Raw genomic sequence first — 21,724 nt, 5'->3', positions numbered from 1 at the left:
ATATTAAACAATATTCTTCCTTTTTTTCATGTAATACATGTGTTTTATTCACACTAACAGTGATAATCCTTATCCACACTAACCGTGATAATCCTTGAAAACTGCTCAGATTAGAAGAATCTCGCAATTAGGGAACAAACTTGTCAGTCTTCTCTCCAATTTCCCTCTACTTCATTCTAAAACTTCCTCATTCTCCTCAAAACACCTACCTACCTTGACTCTTTTCAGCACACAAACTCCCTTTTGCTCTCTTTGGGGCAAATAAAATTATTAAGAATGCTCTCCTGTATTAAAGGCATCTTCTTTAATTCCCTTCTTTCCTCTAGCTGCAAAGATGTGTGGTCCTCCCTCCTGCTCAAGGCCAATCTCATTAACTTATGTCCATGAACCTACCCTGTTTACATATTTTGTCATATTTCACATTTTTCTTCCCAAATACCTCTTTCTTCTCAACCTATCAACACTCCCCCAAAAGTCTTCCATTTATCCAGTATCTTCTTCTAGTTCCAACATTTGTCTCATCAAAATTTCTCCAAACAGTTCACATTTTCTTCTCTTCATGTCTTAGTACCATTCTACCATTCTCAAATTCATTGTATCCCATTCACCTACTGAAAACAAAGAGTCCCAAAAGAACTTTGACTGCCAAGCCATGGGTATTTTCAGTGTTCAGACTACAGCAATCCCTGCTGCATCACGAGCCACTGATTTCTCCCTCTTTGTGGTGGCACTGCTCTCTTCTGCTTCTCTTACTAACTCCTACATGCCTGTTATGTCCTCCACCTACTGTAAATGTTAGCAGGGCTCGATTTCTAACCTAGACACAAGGTAGATCCTTTCATTTATCTCTCATAGCTTTAAAGTTAATATGCCAGTAACTCTGTCCCTTCCTTCAAATTCATATACAATATTTCAAGATTAATATCCCACATACACCTCAAATTCAACATGTTTAAAATTCAGCATTCATCTGTTCTTCCTCGGCCAAACTTGTGTCCTCTATTTCACTTCACAGCATACAATCTATAGAAGAAATGAAATCAGCTGATGTCATGCATGTATTTATTAAAGCCAGACTTCACAGATTATGACAAAATAGTAGTAACAATGACGGACGCTACAACTAATGATACTTAGCAAGAGTTCAATATAATATGAAGCATTACTCTAAATGCTAGTTGTCCTGTTCCCTCAACACAACAATACTACGAATATTACCATCCTCCACTGTACCTGAGAAACCTAAGCCAAAGAAGTTAAAAAGCTAGTCCAAGATCACAGGGTAAGTAGCGATACACATGACCCAAGCTGTCTGACTTCACAACCAACACGTTTAATCACACAGGACAATAATGTCCAGGCAGACTAATCCAAACATGAAATGGACCAATTTAATAAGAACTAAGTTTCCTGTTGCAGGAAGTTACTTACTTAGTAACATTCTTAAGTAGTAAATTATCTCCCAAACTTTATTGAATCTTAAAAATTACTTTCACAGTACATGAACAAATTGAGAGAAATCAAGTTTTAAGCAACCCAAATTGACTAAAGTTCCAAAATATGCTTCCATGATTCAAAAAAAAAAAAAAAAAAAACATCAATTTCAGGGACCTATGACTATTCAATGAAAATAACCAAAACAGTTACTTAATGTCTGAGAATAGTTTATTACTCACCTTCAGGATCTTACAGTACCTAAACACTTGTCTAAGGAGAACCTAACAAGACATCTCTCTCCAAATCCCTGATGGCCTCAAGGAAGGTAACCAGCACTGCAATCCCTTTGTCAATGTAATAGGGAAGAATTCAACTCCTCTTTTCCCATTTGACCAGTAAAATTACTATCTATTGTCATCTTCCCAGATCAAAGAAGAGCAAGGACTCTAACAGCCAAGCAGATGGTTTTTTAAAAAATTTTTTTATTGCCACGGTTAATCTGGAAAACAAGCAAACAAAAAAGTAAATAAATTCACTTAGAAAATGATACAGCTATAAAATACTACTTTGTCTATGACATCTGAGGAACTAACTGACTAGTTTATCTTTGTACATAAAGAAAATTTTCTCTGTGAAACACTGAAAAAGCGATCCTTTCCTTGAAATGGTTAAGCACACTAATAAGTTAATTAGACAACTAATGTCAAAAGGGTCAAATGCATCAAGAAGTCCCTCTTTTTGCTGAACTATACTAGCCTCTCTTGCCTTGTAATTCCTTAAATGAGTAAGAACTTAAGTATAACTAATCAAAAATAATTTTTCATAATCGCTCTCCACCTGAAAACCAGATTTAAAAAAAAACTATATATAAAAGACATGAGTTTTACGTGAATCAAAAGAAATTAAAAGGCTTACACTCATCCAAGTTTTATTCCGTTAATTTATTCAATCTAAAAACATTTGCTTAATACCTTGCACCTGTAAGGGCTATTTTGATCACAGACACATGAAAAGAGATTTTTAATATGCCTCCAAGTTTTATTAGGGGAAAAAAAAATAGCAGTGATGAAACAGCTGAAGTAAATTTTGTAATGTATTTAATCTGTCTAAAGACTTTCAGAGATACCTTATTTATATAGGGTAGATGAGAAAGAACATTATAAAAATATGATGGACAAACTTGCCATAATTTAGCATGTATGTAAGTAAATACAAAAATTAGCACCCATTTTATACGGAACCATGAAGGACATTCAGTAAACAGCTATTTAATGAATGCCTACCACTATAAAAACTCTAATTATGAACTTGGGATCTAAGGGTAAATGAAGTGGTTCTGTCACACTGCCAGTTGTCCCCTAATGTCTACTGCATCTTTCATTCCCAGGTAAGACTCACCAATTACATCTGAACAACAGCTACCTAGAGAACACACTGCAACCTAGAAAATCTTGTAACTAGATATGGCCATGTTCTGGCCAATGGGTTAGTCAACTTTTGATCACCTTGAAAGTAGCAGTATAGAAGAGGAATGGATTACTTTGGCTCAAGATTTCAGAGGATTCAGTCAAAAGTAAACTGGTTCCATTATCTTTAGGCCTTTAGTGAGACAGAAAAATTATGGCAGAATGGTCTGGCAGAGGAACTTACCCACCTCAGGCAGGCAGGAAGCAGAAAAAGTATGCCAGTAAGGGCTGAAGACACCTACTGTCCAAAGGGCACCCCACTATGATTCACGCCCTTCAACTGGATCCCAGATCCTTTCAGATCCCAGATCCTATTCAGCTATGAACTCATCAGTTGATGAGGTTTCCTCAGAGACTATGATATAGCAACCAAGCCTTCAACACAAGGAATCTGGAGGACATTTTGGATCCAATCTAAAACATGTAAGTAGAAATGTCCCGGCAGCTTCCTCTTCCTCTCCTCCTCCATCCAAAGCCTGAAATTTCAAAGCACCATTTTGAACCCTTACTTTTTGACTCCACTGTGCATGACAACAGTCTTATTAAATATCTGCTCAAACTTTTACAGGACATCCAAGTGTTCCTATCTTATTTAAGCCCTCTTATTCTGAAAACTTGTGTCTCCACTGATGAACTTAAATAATACACTATTCAGAATACATAAAAACTCACTTTGAATTTCCAAAATTCATATAATTCCTTGGATTAAAGTGCTAGTATACAACAATTTTGCAGAACTCTTTTAATACTCCCAAATTTTAACCAAAAAGTACAAAATACTTTCTAAATATTCTCTAAAATTATGGAGTTTCAGAAAAAAAGATTTACTTTCACTCAAACTATGGTTTTTTAGTTTTACATTTGGTAAGGTAGAGAACTGTCACATACACACACACACACAAAAGAACTGATTTACATCACTCTAGAAGAGAAAACAGTAACCAAAAAAAATTCTTTCACTAGCACCTGCTCTACAAAGTCTCCCTCTTCACCCTCTTCACTCTGGTCTATACTGAAAAAAAAATTAAGGTAACTACTAGTCCCTGTACAGACTTTTTCGTGGGATGTATAATACTAACATTCACTTGATTCCCAACTGATGTCTTGATATTAGATGGAAGGAGGTCAGAGGTCAGATTCCTTGAGGTCTTTTGTCTATTTTCAAAAACACAGCTGCTGGCAACAGTGAGCCAGGAAAATGAGGCACAGAATGGCTAAACATGCTCGGGGCTGGCAGCATGTCTTCAGGATCAGTACTATTAACTACACAGCCCAGGAATCAATCAACACTGCCATTTGTCAAGATTATCATAAGATAAAATCCTATAAAGTAATAGGTTGAATTAAATCAAGTTGCATTTAACTTCCAACTCTAAGATCTCATTATATCCCCAAGGATCATGCCACATTGAAGGTTGTAAATCTTTTAAATCACTACTTCTTGATGGTTTTGTCATTTGCTATATGCTTTCCAGCTCTGTCACATCTTTCTTGATGTGTAAGAGGCAGAACTTTACATAACTATATTATACAGTTGTAAATACACAATTATTTTGCACAAAGACAAAATAATGTTTTCAAATTTCTAATAGCATTCACAGATACAATCCAGTATTTACTACAATCATATCACCTCTAACTATATGAAGTATAGTATGTGTACAACCTACACATATTCCATACTAATCCCAGTACTTCTTCATTTAATTTTGATATATCATAAAAATATTGTATCTACCAAAACAAAGAAAAGTGATAATAAAAATACTGATAAAATTTAGACCTCAATTGTAGCCCACTTATCTGGGAGGCTTAAACAAAGTAAACAATTGCCAAATTGCCCCAATGTTATAAAGGATACAAAAATATCACCTAATAACTGAAACTGTGTCAAAGGAGACCTTCAATCCACAAAAGCAATCTATTTAATTTCATTGCTCTACTACCCCAGTACTTGTATGGACCATTTCCTATATCTCCACAGTCTCTGACATTATATACAAACAAAAATTCTTACACTTTACTTATTTATTTATTTTGATGTTTGAAATATCTTTCTCATTGAAACTGTGGCATTCCACAAACATAGAAGAGATAAAGCCATGCCCTGAGGTGCCATAACCATCAGGGAAGCATTGGTGAACCATCACCCATACCTCTGCACCACCAAGAACATCAGATAGAAGGGACCCAGATGCCTAGTCCAATCCCCTGCAGGCAGGACAGGCAGCCAGAGCAGGAATCACCCGAGAATCAGCACCCAGTTCCAAGGAACACATGAAAATATCAAAATGAAGCAGCAAAGGTACAATCTCAGACCTCCAGCCAGCCCAGAACAAGTCCAGTAGACACAGACACAAAATAAATTTAGAAGTCACACACCTGAAATTTCTGAAATGATAACAACTGAAGTAAAGAAAAAACTTAGTGTTTATACTGTTTGATTAATTTTGCAAGCCTGTATCTGGTAATCTGATCAACTATTTAGATAACACTGTGCAATATAGTAACTATTATTGATTTCTCATGGTCTTATTTTTGAAATCCAGTATTGTTTTCACTGTTTTATATTATTGTTTTGTTCTACTTTATTCTCTTTAAAATAAAAGATTTAAAACAAAATTTAAAAACTGGGACATTCATAGTGTTGTCCTGCCAGGAAATTATATAAAATCGAGTCTACTGCCATGTTTTTCCTTTACAATATTTTTCCTTTATATTAAAATCAAGCATGTCACTGGATTACTGAGCACAGCCAAAAGAAATGTCTTAATTTCTTCAGGTCATATCTGGGATGTTCTGGTTTAAAATTTAGGGTACGACCCCACAAAATTATTTTTCAAAATTGATGGAGAAATAAGATACTTTCATGACAAAGAACATCTGAGGAAATTTATGACCACCAAACCAGCACTCCAAAATGTTCTGAAGGACATTCTTGAAAGAGGCAATAAGGACTACAGCTCCAAGAACCCCAAAAGAAGGAATCTTCAGTGAAGGCAAGCAATTAGGGAGAGGGGAGAAAAAGAGAAGATGCCAACAACAGGAAAATAACATGACAATGATAAGTCAATACATATCAGTTATAACCATCAAGGTTAATGGTCTCAATTCACCAATCGAAAGACACAGACTGGCAGAATGGATCAAGAAGCAAGAACCAACAATCTGTTGCATCCAAGAAACACATTTAATTCAAAAAGAAATTCATAGACTGAAAGTCAAAAGATGGAAAACAATACCGAATGCGACAGAATGTCAAAAAAAAAAAGCAGTGGTAGCTACTCTATTTACAAAGTGAATTTCAAACCCACTGATTAAAAGAGATAAAGAAAATCACTACGTCATCTTAAAGAGAACAATCCAAGAAAAAGAAATAACGATCATAAACAGAAACGCAACAAGTACCAGGGCACACAACTATATAAAACAAATGGGACATGAAAAATCAAATAAACCCTAATACAACTGAATTGGGAGATCTCAATATCACACTGTCACAAAAAGACAGATTAACAAAGAATCAATAATGAAGTACTAGAACTAAATCAAACATTTGAACAAATGGACTTAGTAGATATCTATAGTGTTCCACTTGACAGCATCAGAATACACATTCTTCTCAGCTGCATATGGAACACTGTTCAAAATAGGCCACATACTGGCTCATAGGACATGCTTAAGTAAATGCAAAGAAATTCAAATTATCATGCATACTATCAGATCACAGAGCAATGAAATTGGAAATCCACCGCAAAAGAAACTACAAGAGCTTCTTTAACACATAGAAATTAAACAGCACCCTCCTGAACGACCAATTGGTCACAGATGAAATTAAAGAAGAGGGGCTGGGGATTTAGCTCAGCGGCATAAGCACCTGCCTTGCAAGCAGGCGGTCATGAGTTCGATCCCTGGTACTGATAAAAATGAAAAAGACAAAAAAAAGAAATTAGACAGTTTTTATAGTTGAATGCAACATACTGGAATTTGTGGAATATAATGAAAGCAGTCATAAAGAGAGAAATTTATACTAGTAAATACCAATACTAGGAAAACAGCAAATGCACATAAACAATTTAATGTTGAAGCTCAAACTTCTGGAAAAAGAAAAGCAGGTTAAGCCAAAGGTTGTACAAGGGAGGAAATTATAAAGATCAGAGCAGAACTTAATAAACTGGAGACAAAAAAAAAAAAATCAATGAATCAAAGAGTTGATTCTTTTAAAGATTAAATAAAACTGACAAACCCTTAGCCAGCCTTATCAAAAATAGGAAAGACTCAAATCTATGCCATTTAGGGATGAAAAGGGTGAAATCACAACAAATCCTGCAGAAATCCAGAGGATCACTTATACCTACTTTGAAAACTTGTATCCTAATAAGGTGGAAAATACTGAAAAAATTGACAGGTTCCTACATACATATCAACCACCAAAGCTGAATCAAGATGATATAAACTCCTAAAAAAACCCAGTATCAATCAATAATAAAATTGAAGATGCAATTAAAAATCTACCAACAAAGAAAAGCCCATGCAGGTCCTGACAAATTCACAGCTGAATTCCGCAAGAAATTTAGAGAGTATCTAACACTACTACTACTTCTCAAAGCTCTTTAATGAAACTGAAACGGAAGCAACACTTCCAAATTTACTCCTGGAAGCAAGCATTACCCTGTTACCAAAACCAGAGAAAGACTCAGTTAAAAAGAGCATGACAGGCCTTATTTCCCTATGATCCTTGATGCAAAAACCCTCAATAAGATACTGGCAGACAGAATGCAGCAAATTACCAAGATTATACACCATGATCAAGTGGTTTTCATTCCAGGGATGTTACAATATGGTGTGTTACTTAAATCATTTAATGTGACACACCACATTAACAGAGCTAAGTACAAAAGTCTTATGATTATCTCAATTGATACAGAAAAGCTTCTGACAAAGTCCAGTACCCACCTACCTACAGAAAACTGAAATAGATGGTCTTTATCTTTATCTGACAAAAGCCATCTACGACAAAGGAACAGCCAACATCATACTAAATGGACAATAACTGAAAGCTTTCACTCTAAAATAAGGGACAAGACAAGGATATCCACTGTCTCCACTCTTACTCACAGCCAGCATCATTCTAAATGGAAAAAAAACCCAAAGTTTCACTCTAAAATAAGGAATAAGACAAGGATGTCCACTGTCTCCATTCTTTATTAAACACAGTCCTGGAAACTTTAACTGAAGTTATTAGACAAAAGAAAGAAACAAAAGGAATAAAGGTAGAAAAGAAAGAAGTAAAACTATCATTATTTGGACGTGACACAATACTCTATTTAGAAGACTCCAAAAACTCCACCAAAAGACTACTAGATTTAATAAGCAAATTCAGTACCGTAGCTGGATACAAAGTCAACACTCAAAAATCCATAGCCTTCCTGTACAAGAATAACAAACTCATTGAGAGAGAAATCAGAGAAATAATACCTTTTACAATAGCATTCAAAAAAATTAATCATTCTAACAAAGAATGTAAAAGACCTGTACATTGAAAACTATAGTACTCTGAAAAAAAGGAGACCAAAGAAGATATTAGAAAATGGAAAGATATCCTGTGCTCTTGCATAGGAAAAACCAATACACTAGAAATGGCCATACTTTCAAAACTGTTATACAGATTCAATGCAATCCCATTCAAAATTCTAATAGCATATCTCACAGAATTAGAGAAAACAATTATAAAATTCATCTGAACCAGAAGAGATAGAGAAAATCAAAAGCAATCCTGGGCAACAAAGGCAATGCAGGGGGCAGTCACAATCCCCAACTTGAAATTATACTATAAAGCTAGTGTGATTAAAAAAAAAAAGTGAGGTACTCGCAAAAAAAAGTCCCAAAATGAATGGTACAGATTAGAGAATACAGAAACAACTTCAGACACACTAAGCCACCTTTATCTTTGACAAAGGTGTCAAACACATTGACTGGAAGAAAGATAGCCTCTATAATAAATAGTACTGGAAAAAACTGGCTCCACACATGCCTTTGTGTGTATCACGCCTTTGTGATTAAAACTGGGCCCATATCTTTTACCATGCACTATGTTAAAATCAGAATGGATCAAAGATCTTAATAAACAGAAACATTAAATCTGCTGGAAGATAGACCAGGTAAAATTTTGAAGACACTGGTGTAGGTAAAGGCTTTATGAACAAAATCCCAATTGCATAAGAATTATCATGAAGAATCAACAACTGGAATCTTATCCTAGTGAAAAACTTTTGCACAGCAAGAGAAACCACAACAGAGTGAAGAGACAACCCACAATGTGGGAGACAATGTTTTCCAATTGTTCCTCAGACAAAGGATTACTACTGAGGGCATATAAAGAACTGAAAAAAAAAAAAAAATCAGTCCTCCCAGATTTAAAGACCCAATCCAAAAATGGGCCTCTGAAATGAATATACACTTCTCATATGAAGAAATACAAATAGCAAATAAGTATGTAAAAAATGTCCAACATCACACTAGTCAATCGAGAGATGTAATTAAAACAACATTGAGACTCTACCTCTCCCCAAAAAGAATGGCTACAATCAAGAAATCAAGCAATAGCAAATGCGGGAGGGGATGTAGGAGAAAAGGAACCCTCCTTCACTGGTGGTAGGAATGTACACTGGTACTACCACTGTGAATATTAGTGTGGTTTTATTCCTCAAAAAACTAGGACTAGGGTTCCCGTTTGACCCTTCTGGTCTCTTCCAAAAGAATTAAAAACATCATCCCACAGGATTTGTGTACCCATATTTATAGCAGCACAGTTTGTAATAGCCAGATTTTAGAAACAACGTAAATGAGGAATGGATAAAAAAGATGTGGTATTTTTATACAATAAAGTACTATTCTGCCATAAAGAAGGATAAACGAGACTTTTATAGCTAAATGGATACAACTTGAGACCGTCTCACTGAAATAAATAAGACACGTGTAAAATCATAGCTTCACTAGGGTAAGAAGCTGAAAATAACAACATATGCATATGTGTATGTATACATATATAAATGTATATAAAAAAGGAAAGATAGTTACACTACTGGTTTCTGAGTTCACCGAACAGAAGGATTTGTGCTGGGATTGTTTGGACAATTGTAAGCACGTCGTGTGCTCTGGGTGAATGATTTTTGGATGACAATGTACAATGGTACACCACCCCCTAATTGACATGTTTTGAAATTTTGTTTTAGTTTTCTACTACTTTTGTCTTGAAATAAAATTGATTTGAAAAAAATAAATAAATAAAATTTAAGGTACAAAAATGTACACTAAATCTTCCAGGAAGGCTTCCAAGAGAGATTTCAGAGATCATCTCTTTACTTTGTAATCTTAGTGTTTCCCTGATGTGTGCATAATATCTAGTACATAACTTAGAGTAAAGGGCACAAATTATGCCAGACAAATGAACAAATAACTTTACACATATCTGGGAAGAACAACAAGCACCTGTTATGTTTACCTGTACACATGCATGCTAACCATCTTGCAAACATTTCAGTTTAGATTTACCTAACAACCCTGTGACGCAATTTTATAGATGAAGAAACTGAGGTTTAAAGAAACTGAAAATAGCTACAAGTAAACAAATCAGTACTTATGTCCAGGTAATTCTAAGGCAGATTCTTAATGATTAGCTACACTGCATCCCATGGTTACTCAACAAATGATTTAACTAATATCTAAAATTATGTTATTGTGATAAAAGTATCGTAGAATCTAGTACATAATAATTTGGGGTTAGAAAAAAAGACAGTCAAAATTCCAAGTTCAGAGTCTAGAGACACAGCTTTCTATTTAGAGGGAGACCATACAAAAAAGGATTATTCTTTTTTTCTCTTTTTCTTTGGTTTTTGTTTTGTACCAGGAATCGAACTCATGACCTTGTGCTTGCCAGGCAGACACTTGTGCCACTGAACTATATCACCAGCCCAGAAAGAGAAAATGTTATACCCTACTGGTGGTAACACATATTAGTACAACCACTATAGGTAACAGTATAAAGATTCTTTAAAAAACTAAAAATAGATCCACTAAATGATCCAGCTATCTGGTCCAGCTAAATGATCCCCTTTCTGGGTCTATATACAAAGAAAACGGCATCAGCATTCCAAAGAGATACCTGCACATCCATGTTTACTGTGGCACAAGAATTTGGACATTGAATCAACTTAGGAGACCATTAATGGATGAATGACTAAAGAAAATCTCAAGTTCCACCCTAGCCTACGCAACTTGGTGACTCAGGGAGAACCTGTCTCAAAGTAAAGATAACAAAGGGGCTCAGTGATAAGATCCTGGGTTGAATCCTCGGTACCAGAGTCAGTGACAGACAGACAGAGAATGTGGAGAATGGTGTATACACACAAGGGAATTTTATCTGACTATAAAAAATGAAATTCTGTTATCTGTAGCAAACTGAATGACATGTTAAACATGAAATAAGGCAGACAGGGATACACAGTACTAAATGTTCTCTCTCATATGTAGAAAGTAACAAACTACAACCTGATATGAAGAAGCAGGACTACTTGAGTTTGGAAATGATGAGCTAGACAGTGAACAAAGGTAGACTGGATCTGTCAGTGAAACTATGTTATGTATGGAATTATCACAACGAGCCCCACTAGTATGTACAATAAATACATGCTAATTACAAATAAAAAGCAACGATAAAATCTGATATGTAATTTTAAATACGTATGGTTTTCTAAAATAATAATGGAAGATACATACTTGAATGTTTAAAGCAGAATTATAATAAGGTGAAAAAACTATTCAAATGTCCATTAATAACAGAATAAATAAATAAAGGTATACCTTTAAGGCACTGCTATAAAGCAATCAGAACCAAGAAATTACAATTACCATGCAATAAACGAAAGAAGTCAGACACAAATATCATTTTGTTTTAAAAAGTTTAAAAACCTCCAAAACTACCTGTGGGCAGGGGTTAAGCTTGCAGCAAGTATAGGATGGAAACAGTACCTGATACAGCCACAGGCCACCTCTGGAATACTGGTCATTTTCCGTGTCTTCATGTAAGTAGTGTTCTCATGGGTTTATTCAGTTTGTATTTATTGAAGACTTACATAAAAGTCACTTCTAATGCATTTACTTTTCTATATATGTGGCATAGGATAAAATTTAAGTAAGGCTATCTGGAAACTAAGTGTGGTGGCACATTACCTGTAATCGCTGCTACTCAGGAGAACAAAGTAAGGATCTGAAATTTGAGGTTAGTCTGGGAAACTTAGCAAGACTTGGCCAAAAAAAAAAAAAAAAAAAAAAAAAAAATATATATATATATATATATATATATATATATATATATATCTTAAAGTGGGACTGTAGCTCAGTGGTGAGTGCTTGCCTAGCATACATGTGGCACTGCTTAAAAAAAAAAAAAAAAACAAAAAGGGGAAGCTACTTTTTATGGTTTGTATCTAGATGCCCCACCAAAGTCTCATGTGGTCATGGGGCTTTTTCAGACGTGGCTGAATCTAGAGTTTGTGATGCAGGGATTAAGGATGTATGAGTAGTATATCAGTCCACTGACTGGTTTGGCATATTCTGACTGGGACTAAAGGTGTGACTGCTACACCTGCCCTAGGGTGGGTATCCTTCATACAATCTAAGACACCGAAAGAGTCTGCTTTGCTACCTCTGAACACCATGAATATTTCTCCTTTGAGAGGCTGTCTGCCCATAATATGCTGCTTTAGAACCAGCAGATTACAACTAAAACCTCTGCAAACTGTGAACCAAATAAACTTTTTCTCCTTTAACTTTAGATGTCCAGTATTTTGTCTCAGTAATGAGAAAAGTAAGTAAGGCACTTTGGTCTTGTTGGAAATCCACGACCTTTATTCATTTGTATTAAGACCTTTGACTCTGAGAGTCAGGAGCCATCTGACCCACATATGTTCCAAATCCTACCTTCACTAGACTCCTGTCAAACAACACAAAGCTCCTTTCTTCTCTGCCCATGGGAAACAAAAAACAGTGTAATTGCTTTTCTCCAAGTTTCCTTTTCCTGAAAGTTCTTTAGAGTTCTCTAAAGATTAGTTCTAACATGAAAACAGAACACTTTTTCACTTTTGATTTTCCAATTATTTAAATAGCATATTAAGTTATACATGGATAGAATTTTTAACTCCAAGAACTCTTTCAGGTACTTATCATCAGGCCCAGTTTACAGTTGACAATACAAGGAATTAAAGAACAAGTGAGTGACAGGGTGGTGCTTCTGCCCTCAAAGTCCAAGCTCAAAACTCAGACTACTTTAAAACACTCAGTGATCAGTCTCTCTCTCGATAACACAACAAGCACATTCTCTCTCAAGTTCACTTCTTACTCCCAACGTTAGTAGCAGAAACAAAGCCACAGTGAGGGCCTGGAGTCTAGTAGTGAGAAGCTAAGGAATGAGAAGACAATGGACAAGAGTGATCAAGTTAATACGAAGTGCATTCAGTAAGAGTAAAGCTGGGTAGACTGGGCTGGGGATTTAGCTTAGCGGCATAAACACCTTCCTTGCAAGTGTGTGTGGTTGTGAGTTCGATCTCTGGTACCGATAAAAAAGAAAAAGACCAAAAAAAAATCAGAAAAAAAAAAAAAAAAAAGCTGGGTAGACTGCTGCCTTTGCTTACAAATACACAAGAGTTATTCATCAAGAGCTGTGGAAAATCAAGAAAACGAAACATGGACAAAAATAGTGTCGGTAATCTCTAAATCCCAAAACATCATTTGCAACAAGGAATAGCAAGAATGAGCTCATGTATCTCTGAAGATCTCATCCTCCTGGTTGCCTTCATCACGTGAGTCTGTGTGTTCATTTGTTCACTCTTTCATTCAGCAAGTATTTCATGATGTTTATAAGGATTTACCTCAAATGCTGAAAGCAAAATTTGTAATCTGGTAAAGAATACTGATAAAAAGGGGCTGGGGACTTAGCTCAGCAGCATAAGCGCCTGCCTTGCAAGCACGTGGTCATGAGTTCGATCCTCAGTACCAATTAAAAAAAAAAAAGAATACTGATAAAATAAAATACAGTGGTGATAAATGAAGATAATAAAGCAAACAAACGGTGACAGGGGAAAAGGGATCTTTCAAATAGATCAGGAAAGGCCTGAAAACATGGACTTGCTCTACACCTAATTTCACTGATCACAAAACATGTTGTATGCTGCTTTATTCTTAAAAGCAGTGTGTTTATACTGGCTTTTCAGCCTAGCTTTAAAATAGCTCTTTAAAACTTAATCCAATCTAGAATTGCAAAGGATAAACAAATTAATTTTTATATAATTATTTCAAATGAAAAAATAGAAAAAGTTTGTCAACACAGAACAAATTATTTTAAGTTGCTGGCCATGGGTAAAAGACCTGAAAAACTATTCTTAAGTGTTCTTACTTCAGATGAACAAATTCTGCCAGAAACATTTAAACCAATGTTTTTTGTTTTTTTTTGGTCTTTTTGAGACAGAGTCTCGCTATGCAATTCACTTTTGTAGCTGAGTCTTCTTTTTTTTTTTTTTTTTTTCCACGTCAGATGGTTAATGTGCCGAGGTCGTAACAAGGTTCAAAGGAGACACATGTCATGCATGGAGCATGAGCACCCAATCATCACGCTTATGAACCTGAGGATCTGTAGCTGAGTCCTGAACTCACAATGATCCTCCTGCCTCAGCCTCCCAAGTACTGGGATAACAGGGGTGCACCACCATGCTCGGCTAACCTGAGGCTTTTTAAATCATTTCCTCTCTTATATCTTCCCAACTCCAGTTCTTATGTATCTATTTCTCCTGTCTTTTGGGGCTTCTCTTATGCCACACACTTCATCTCTTTCTTCATTTTTCTTTTCCTGTCTTTAAATATCTCCCTTCCCATTCATCTCCTCTACCTGAACAATGGACAGTAAGGGTTTTTTGTTGAAAATCTTTAATAAATATATTCAATAAAAAAATTTTAAAGAAGAGTTGAGGAATGATTTAGAATTCTCTCTGAAGCAAAATATGAAACATAAACTGCTTTGTATTTCCTTTTGGTTTCATTTTAACAGTCACCTCAAGAGATTGCAACATATTTCTTTAACTTATTAAAGATTGATATTTTTGGGGAAACCATGCAAGCAGCTCGCCTCCCTGGTAAGCGGCTGCAGTGTGGCAGACTGCTGCCCTTCCAGGGGGAGAACCACCAGTGTCTCCTGAGATCGCACCATGTTGGAACTTAGGACACTGGGAAACCAAGCAACCAGCCTGCCTCCCTGCTAAGCAATAGTGAACCTACTGGTACACGGCCTAGAGTCAAACATCCCACTTCCCCTACCCCCTTCCCTCTGTTCCCCCATTAGCAAATGGGAACCAGAAATCTGAGCATCTCTTGGGAGGTTGACTATGCATAGCAAATAAGGGGGATTTCCTTCTACCATCTCTTTGAAGGCAAATATTTTTATTACTGTTTTGCTTTATTCTGATTAATGGTACTGCTCTATTCAATATTCTGTTTTGGTAAGTTCTATAATATTCTATATTTCATTTTATTTTGATATACATGATTGAAAGAACAACTATTGTAAAGATAATGAAATATACTGTGATACCTATTACTGTTATCCTGGTAACCTGCTGTGAAGTTCTGTACCAATTTCACTACATGGTCTCAGTTGGCTTTAAAAAAAAAATCTATTTTCCCTTCTTAATATCTTAGGATACTATAGAAAGAAAGAAAAAAAACCAAAACAACAACAACAAACATATTATATGGTACCAAGTTTTATAAACTGGACCTAGTGCTCACTGCAGGAGTTTACTTCATGTTTTTGATGTTAACTTGAGATAACCAGGTTTGTTCTAATTTGTGTGAAAGTTGCTTTTGTCTTGCCTTTTGTATAAGCTTATGCTTTAGTCTCAAATCATGAGAATTCACCTACCTGGCTATCATTTTTGACTACGTTTCTATCAGTAAGTTCCAAATAAATTGTACTCTTTCAAAAAAAAAAAAACATTGGTATTTTACATTTCCCAGAAAATGCAAGGACTTTAGAACACTTTCATTCTATCTTTCTCCCCACACTTCTCTGTTATTGTTTTAAACTCCAACATGTAATTTAAGACTTACAGGTGTTATTTTTACAGTCAGTTATCAATTTAGCTACCCTCATGTTTAACCTTTCCAGTCCAAGTAGTGTCACTTTTTCTGTGTTCCCTTTACTGCTGCTATGTTGATGACATACTCTCAATCTGTATTTGCGTGAAAATGTGTTTGCTTTATTTTTAACCCTTCTATTTTGATTTGTCTGTTTTTTGGCTGAGTTCAAACAGCAAAGGTTGGTAATTTGTTGCTTTCACAACTACAAAGAAACCATATAGATCAGGGTTTAAGATTTCTGCCTGGTACATGTGAGATCCCAGGTCCAATTCTAAGCAGTAAGAGACAGAGAGAGAGAGAGAGAGAGAGAGAGAGAGAGAGAGGGCAAAGGGGATAGAGGAGAGAAAAGGAGAGACTCCAGTCTCTTTGCTTTCTTTTGTTGCTGTTGCTGTTTTATGTTTTATTTTTTGAGTACCAGGGATTAAACTCATGACCTCACACTTGCCAGGCTATTGCTGTTGTTCTTTTGCGAAGTAGGGTTTGTTTGTTTCTCTGAAAATAATAACCCTCAATTTTCCCTCTGGCTGCTTTTAAGATTTTTCTCAACTGCATGGATGCAGTCTGTACTAGTACAAAGAGGCCTCAAGCAATAGGAACTGGTTTTTAGCAGTTTTGATGTATTTATAAATGGTTTTCTTGCATTTACTCTGCTTGAGACTTCTGGGTTTGTGGCTTAGTGTTTGGAAAACTTCTTGTCACCTTATTGTCAAATACTGTTTTCGACCCTATTCTCTCTTCTTGTGAAACTATAAGGCCTCCTCTGTGATCATCAGTGGTCTTGAACTCAAAATAACATTTACAGAACACATAATGTTCTAACCTAAACTAGCTCTACTTGGCTTTTAGAAGGATTCCGGACTGGAAACAGACTGTCAGTGTAGCATAATCAAATATCTTGACTGGGAATCCTTAAAACAGAATCGTTATCTCCTGGCCACAGTATCACATTACGCTGTAAGGAGTGCAGTTCACCAAGTTATCATCTACTGTAGTATCCATGAGCATCAAACAGGATGTGCAACATACAGCAGTCCCTTCCTGTAGCTTCTGAACTCTTGCCAGCATGGGATGAGTTTAAAGAGATACCGTGAAGGGAAGCTGGAGGTCTGTTTCACCAACATGTCTCATGCTGGTAAAAACAACCAATAATGTAGGAATATAATATGTCCCATTCACAGTCCTCTCAGTCTAGATGCAATTAATCGCAGGTTATTTTCTCATAAACAATACTGTTTGGTAACAGAACAGACAAATCATAATTATTGTGGTGTATGTTCAAAGAGTAACCTTAGCATAAGCCTGGAATTAACGTTTTCTTTTCCTTTTTTTTTTTAATCTTTTTGAGACAGGGTCTCACTGTATAGTACACGCTGACTTTGAACTCACTATGTAACCCAGACTGGCCTTGAACTTGCAGCAGTCTTCCTGTCTGAGCCTCCTAAGTGCTGGGATCACAAGTGTGCACCACCACGTCTGTCTTAAATTAACATTTTCTATACAAGTTCCAACAATACATGCAGTAGACTTCTCGCTATGTTCCAATACATGTCTTACACTTTCCATCCTTTTGCTTCTCTATGCTTCAATATGAATTTTCTTCAGATTCATCTCCCAGCTCACTAAAACTCTTTTCAATGGAATCTAATCTGCAATTAATCTGACTCAATAATGTCACTTTTCAATTCTAGAACTTCCTTTATTTTCATAGATTTTAACAGACCCAGTACTTTTAAATAAATGCTACGAGTTAAAATCCACATCTGATTATTTTAACAGCTGAATCACCTACAAGACTGCTTCTTTGATCACGGCCCTTCCTCCTACACTGCTGAACACTGTGAAGAACTTCAGTGGCTCTAATTGATTTTATTTTCATCCAGTGAAAAAACACAAGAAGCAGATCATAACAGTCTTAGAGTAAACTGGTTTTAAGCAGGATTTTAAGTGTTGCAACCAAAATCTCAAGTGCTTACTAAGTACTCTCCTTGCTAAAAATTTAAACCTCAACTCACTAGGACTCAAACTCTGCTTAGCTCTTCTTAAGCTACTTCTGTCTGGTTTGCTTGCTACACTTACCAGCTTCACAAACTACTACGTAACTCAAATAGAACAGCCATGCAAAATGTCAGACTCAGTAAAACTTATCTTTTTACCTGGATATTGACTACTAACCTCAAAAAGATGTTTAAATTTTCTCTAGCTTTTCTAGTTGTCCTTGACTACCAAGTTGATTTCACATAAATTAGAAGTCACAGCCAGATAGAAGCCAATGGCACTAGAAAAAATGCATATATAACAACTAAGTACTAAAGTTAAAAAGGGCTTATAGGTTATTGATGCAAATCTTCCATGCAATCTAGGAATTCTATAATAACAAACTTGATAACCACTTAGTATCTGAGGAAATGTATCTTAAACAGAAATCTCACTGATGACTGGTATTAGCTGTACTATCACTCCACAAATCTCATAGAATATAATTTTGGACTATAATTTGCCTCCTATTTGACCTACAACAATATATGCACATTTGGGGCCTGGGAATTTAGCTCAGTGGCATAAGCGCCTGCCTTGCAACCGTGTGGTCGTGAGTTAGATTCCCGGGATCGATTTAAAAAAAAAAAAAAAAATATATATATATATATATATATATATATATGCACATTGATGTTTATTTATAGCAGCACAACTTGTAATAGCTAAATCTTGGAAAAAGCCCAGATGGCCATCAATAGACAAATGGATAAAGATGTGGCTTTTGTATACAATGAGACACTAACCAGCCATAAAGATGGATAAACTTGAGACATTTTTAGGTAAATGGATACATATTAAGAACATAATTGTAAGTGAAAGAAATCAGACACACATGTTTGAACATCACATTGTTCTCTTGTATTAGAAACAAAGTAGATGCTACATACTGGGAAGGAGAAAGAAAATGTTTAAATGGGAAGCAGCATACGAGAGAAGGGAGGAGAAGGAAAGGAAAAAGAAAAAGAAAAAATAGAGTAGGAAAAAACAAAACTGAGAAATAGGGAGGGGAGAGATGGAAAGAAAGGTTGAAGAGAGGGATATGGGGAACAGAAGAATCAAGATATATTATTGGGCCTGACATGGTGTCACATAGTTGTAATCCCAGCACTCAAAAGGCTGAAGCAAGAGGATCACCATGAGTACAAGGCCAACCTGGACTACACATTGAACTCAAAGCTAACCTGAATTATACAGCAAGATCCCGTCTCAAAAAAAGAAGAAAAAAAAAAGATACATTATGTATAGCTATAATTTCCCTTTGATGAATGTGATCATTATGTACATCAAAAGTGAATCAATAAAATTAATTTTTAAAAAAAGAAGTATTTACTCAACACTCACAGTTCTGTCCTTCAAAGCATCACTAATTATGGGAGTTCATTTTTCCTGATGATGATACTTGTCAAAATAAAATGTATTTTTTCATATTGCAAAAAATCACATTTCCTCTAAAATTCTTCATATGGCATACTTTTTGTGCCCTCTTAATTCTAAAGGTTATTCTCTGAATGAAAGATAACTGGCTAAGAATTTTTGCAAACTGTGGTTCAAAGAACTCAGCAGGTCATGGTAGCACATGCCTATAATCTCAGCACTCAAGAGGCTGAGCCAAGAGGATCACCAGCAAGGCCAGCTTGGGCTCCACAGTGAGTTCAAGGCCAGGCTGCCTTACAGAGTGAGACCTGGTTTCAAAAAACCAAAAAAAGAAAAAGAAGAAGAGGAGGAGGAAGAGGAAGAAGAGTAAGGAAGAGGAAAAAAGGGAGGAGGAGGAGAAGAGAAGGAAAACTGAATTCAATATTCACAGTTTGGCTTAATTCAAAAAACAGCAGAACTACATTACCTCTGCAACCACCAATTAATTAGTATGGTCTGTACATATGACTTCCCACAGGGCAATTTTTCTATTTTTTTGTTTTCTCTTCTTTTTTTTTTTTTTTTTAAGATAGCATTTCACTATGTAGTTCAGACTGAATTCACTTTGTAGCCCAGCCCCATCTTGAACTCACAACAATCCTCCTGCCTTAGCCTCCCAAGCATTGGGATGACAGGTGTGTGCCACCAGGCCTGGCCATGGGAACAAACAAAATATTTAAGAATTCAGAACATATATTGAAGAGAAGGATTGGTCTTGATATCGTTTGGACAATTGAATGCTAATGTGTGTGCCCTGGCTGAATGATTTGGGGATGACAATGTGCAATTTATGTACCATTGCTGCCCCGACTGACGTGTTTTGAAATGTTATTTTTTTCTCTTTGAAATAAAATGCATTTGAAAAAAATTTAAAACATGTAATTTCTAAGCTTGTGTATCTTAGAAACTGCCCCACTATTTTATGTACCCGTGTTTGGCTTCATTTTTCATTTAAGTGCCAGATCTGACTGTTGGCCCTACTGAATTTCACATTCTTGTTTCTCATCTAGTAATCTAAACAGTCAATATACTTTCATATTCTGTTTCTATGATTTATCTATTACCTCAATTAGCTTTTGTTCTTTCCCAAATAAGAACTCTCACCACAATAACTATTAGATCTGAGTCTACACCAAAATAACTCATGACAATTTAATACAGTCAATGGCAGGGCTCTCCCTTTATGACAATGCTTAACTTCTCTGAGAACAGCTGTTCAGCAGCAATAAACAGTTCAGAGCACATTTCCTCATCTCACTCAAAGCGACTACAAAGAACAAAACCAAGCTTCTTGCTGAAATCCATTCACCACAGGTATTATAATTGCTTTGCTACCTAACTGTAAATTCACAAAACAATGAAATAGGTTATAAGGGAAAATAGTACCAATGTGAGAAAATTATTCGTGGTATTATACTGAAGGTGTCAAATGTGAACTACAAATTATTCAAGTAAATTTTATGACAAATATCTCTCACTTTATTTCTAAATAGCTTTTGTCACATTATTAACAACAGTAAAATATTCATGCTTAAGATCTAATACGACTAAACAAAGCAAGCACACAATATATATTGGGAAATTAAGGCTGGGAGAACTCAAATCAACTCTAGAATGCCAGATGGTAACAAAACAAGCAATACAAGCACATGAAAGCAATGAATACTTATGATATTGCCCATGTAAGGAAAGAATTAGAAAAAAAAGAAAATTTTTTGTTTATCTAAATTCCCTTACTTTCAATGACAACCATTTACATATCTCGTAATTTCTAATTTAGAAATAGACGCACTGAATTCGTACATACTGCTCACCATGTTAACAGTATGTAAAGTAGATAAAATAATGCAAAGAAAAATTCTGCGAAAGGAAATAGTTTAATAAATTAGTACATTAACAGTCAATGAGATGCACTATAGCAAGATTTGCTGAATTGGTTTTAATCATATAAAGGCCCAAAGTAAGACTGGAAAATACTTAAAAATACTTTAAAAACAAACTCATCACCAGAAGAAAAATTGAAAATTTATCAGAGGCAAACACTGTCAAAGATAAGATACCACTTGAGCAGGAATACTATTCCCTTGAAGGAGTGAAGGTTTCTATAAATAGCAGAGATAAAAACTGCCTGAAATTCCTTCCTTAACAACACTACACTAAAAATAAAATGGTTTACCAAGTTT

General features: G+C 35.6%; 1 protein-coding gene and 1 non-coding gene across 5 annotated transcripts in view; both read right to left on the bottom strand.

Annotated features, from left to right (window-relative positions):
- Window positions 1-21,724, bottom strand: part of Prkaa2 (protein kinase AMP-activated catalytic subunit alpha 2) — a 59,996-nt gene that overhangs the window by 31,737 nt on the left and 6,535 nt on the right. The window contains exon 2 of one of the 4 annotated variants that reach the window (XM_063236567.1): window positions 1,677-1,936. The exons of 2 other annotated variants lie outside the window; for them this stretch is intronic. Coding sequence is in view for 1 of the 2 variants with exons in the window: in XM_063236566.1 (XP_063092636.1) it covers window positions 935-950 (16 nt within the window). In the remaining variant the exon portion in view is untranslated. Of the gene's footprint in view, window positions 1-934; window positions 998-1,676; window positions 1,937-21,724 lie in introns of those variants that run through there. One more of the 4 variants, XM_063236566.1, reaches the window with a different exon arrangement.
- On the bottom strand, window positions 14,488-14,589 carry LOC111755281 (small nucleolar RNA U13). Its single transcript, XR_002789851.1, has one exon. It is a non-coding gene; the product is annotated as a small nucleolar RNA U13 (small nucleolar RNA).

This window comes from Cavia porcellus, unplaced genomic scaffold (genome assembly GCF_034190915.1).
Source record: "Cavia porcellus strain 051 isolate PalLab524CR breed Dunkin Hartley unplaced genomic scaffold, mCavPor4.1 scaffold_25, whole genome shotgun sequence".
Taxonomy (NCBI): domain Eukaryota; kingdom Metazoa; phylum Chordata; class Mammalia; order Rodentia; family Caviidae; genus Cavia; species Cavia porcellus.
This window is presented reverse-complemented; position numbering and strand designations above follow the sequence as displayed.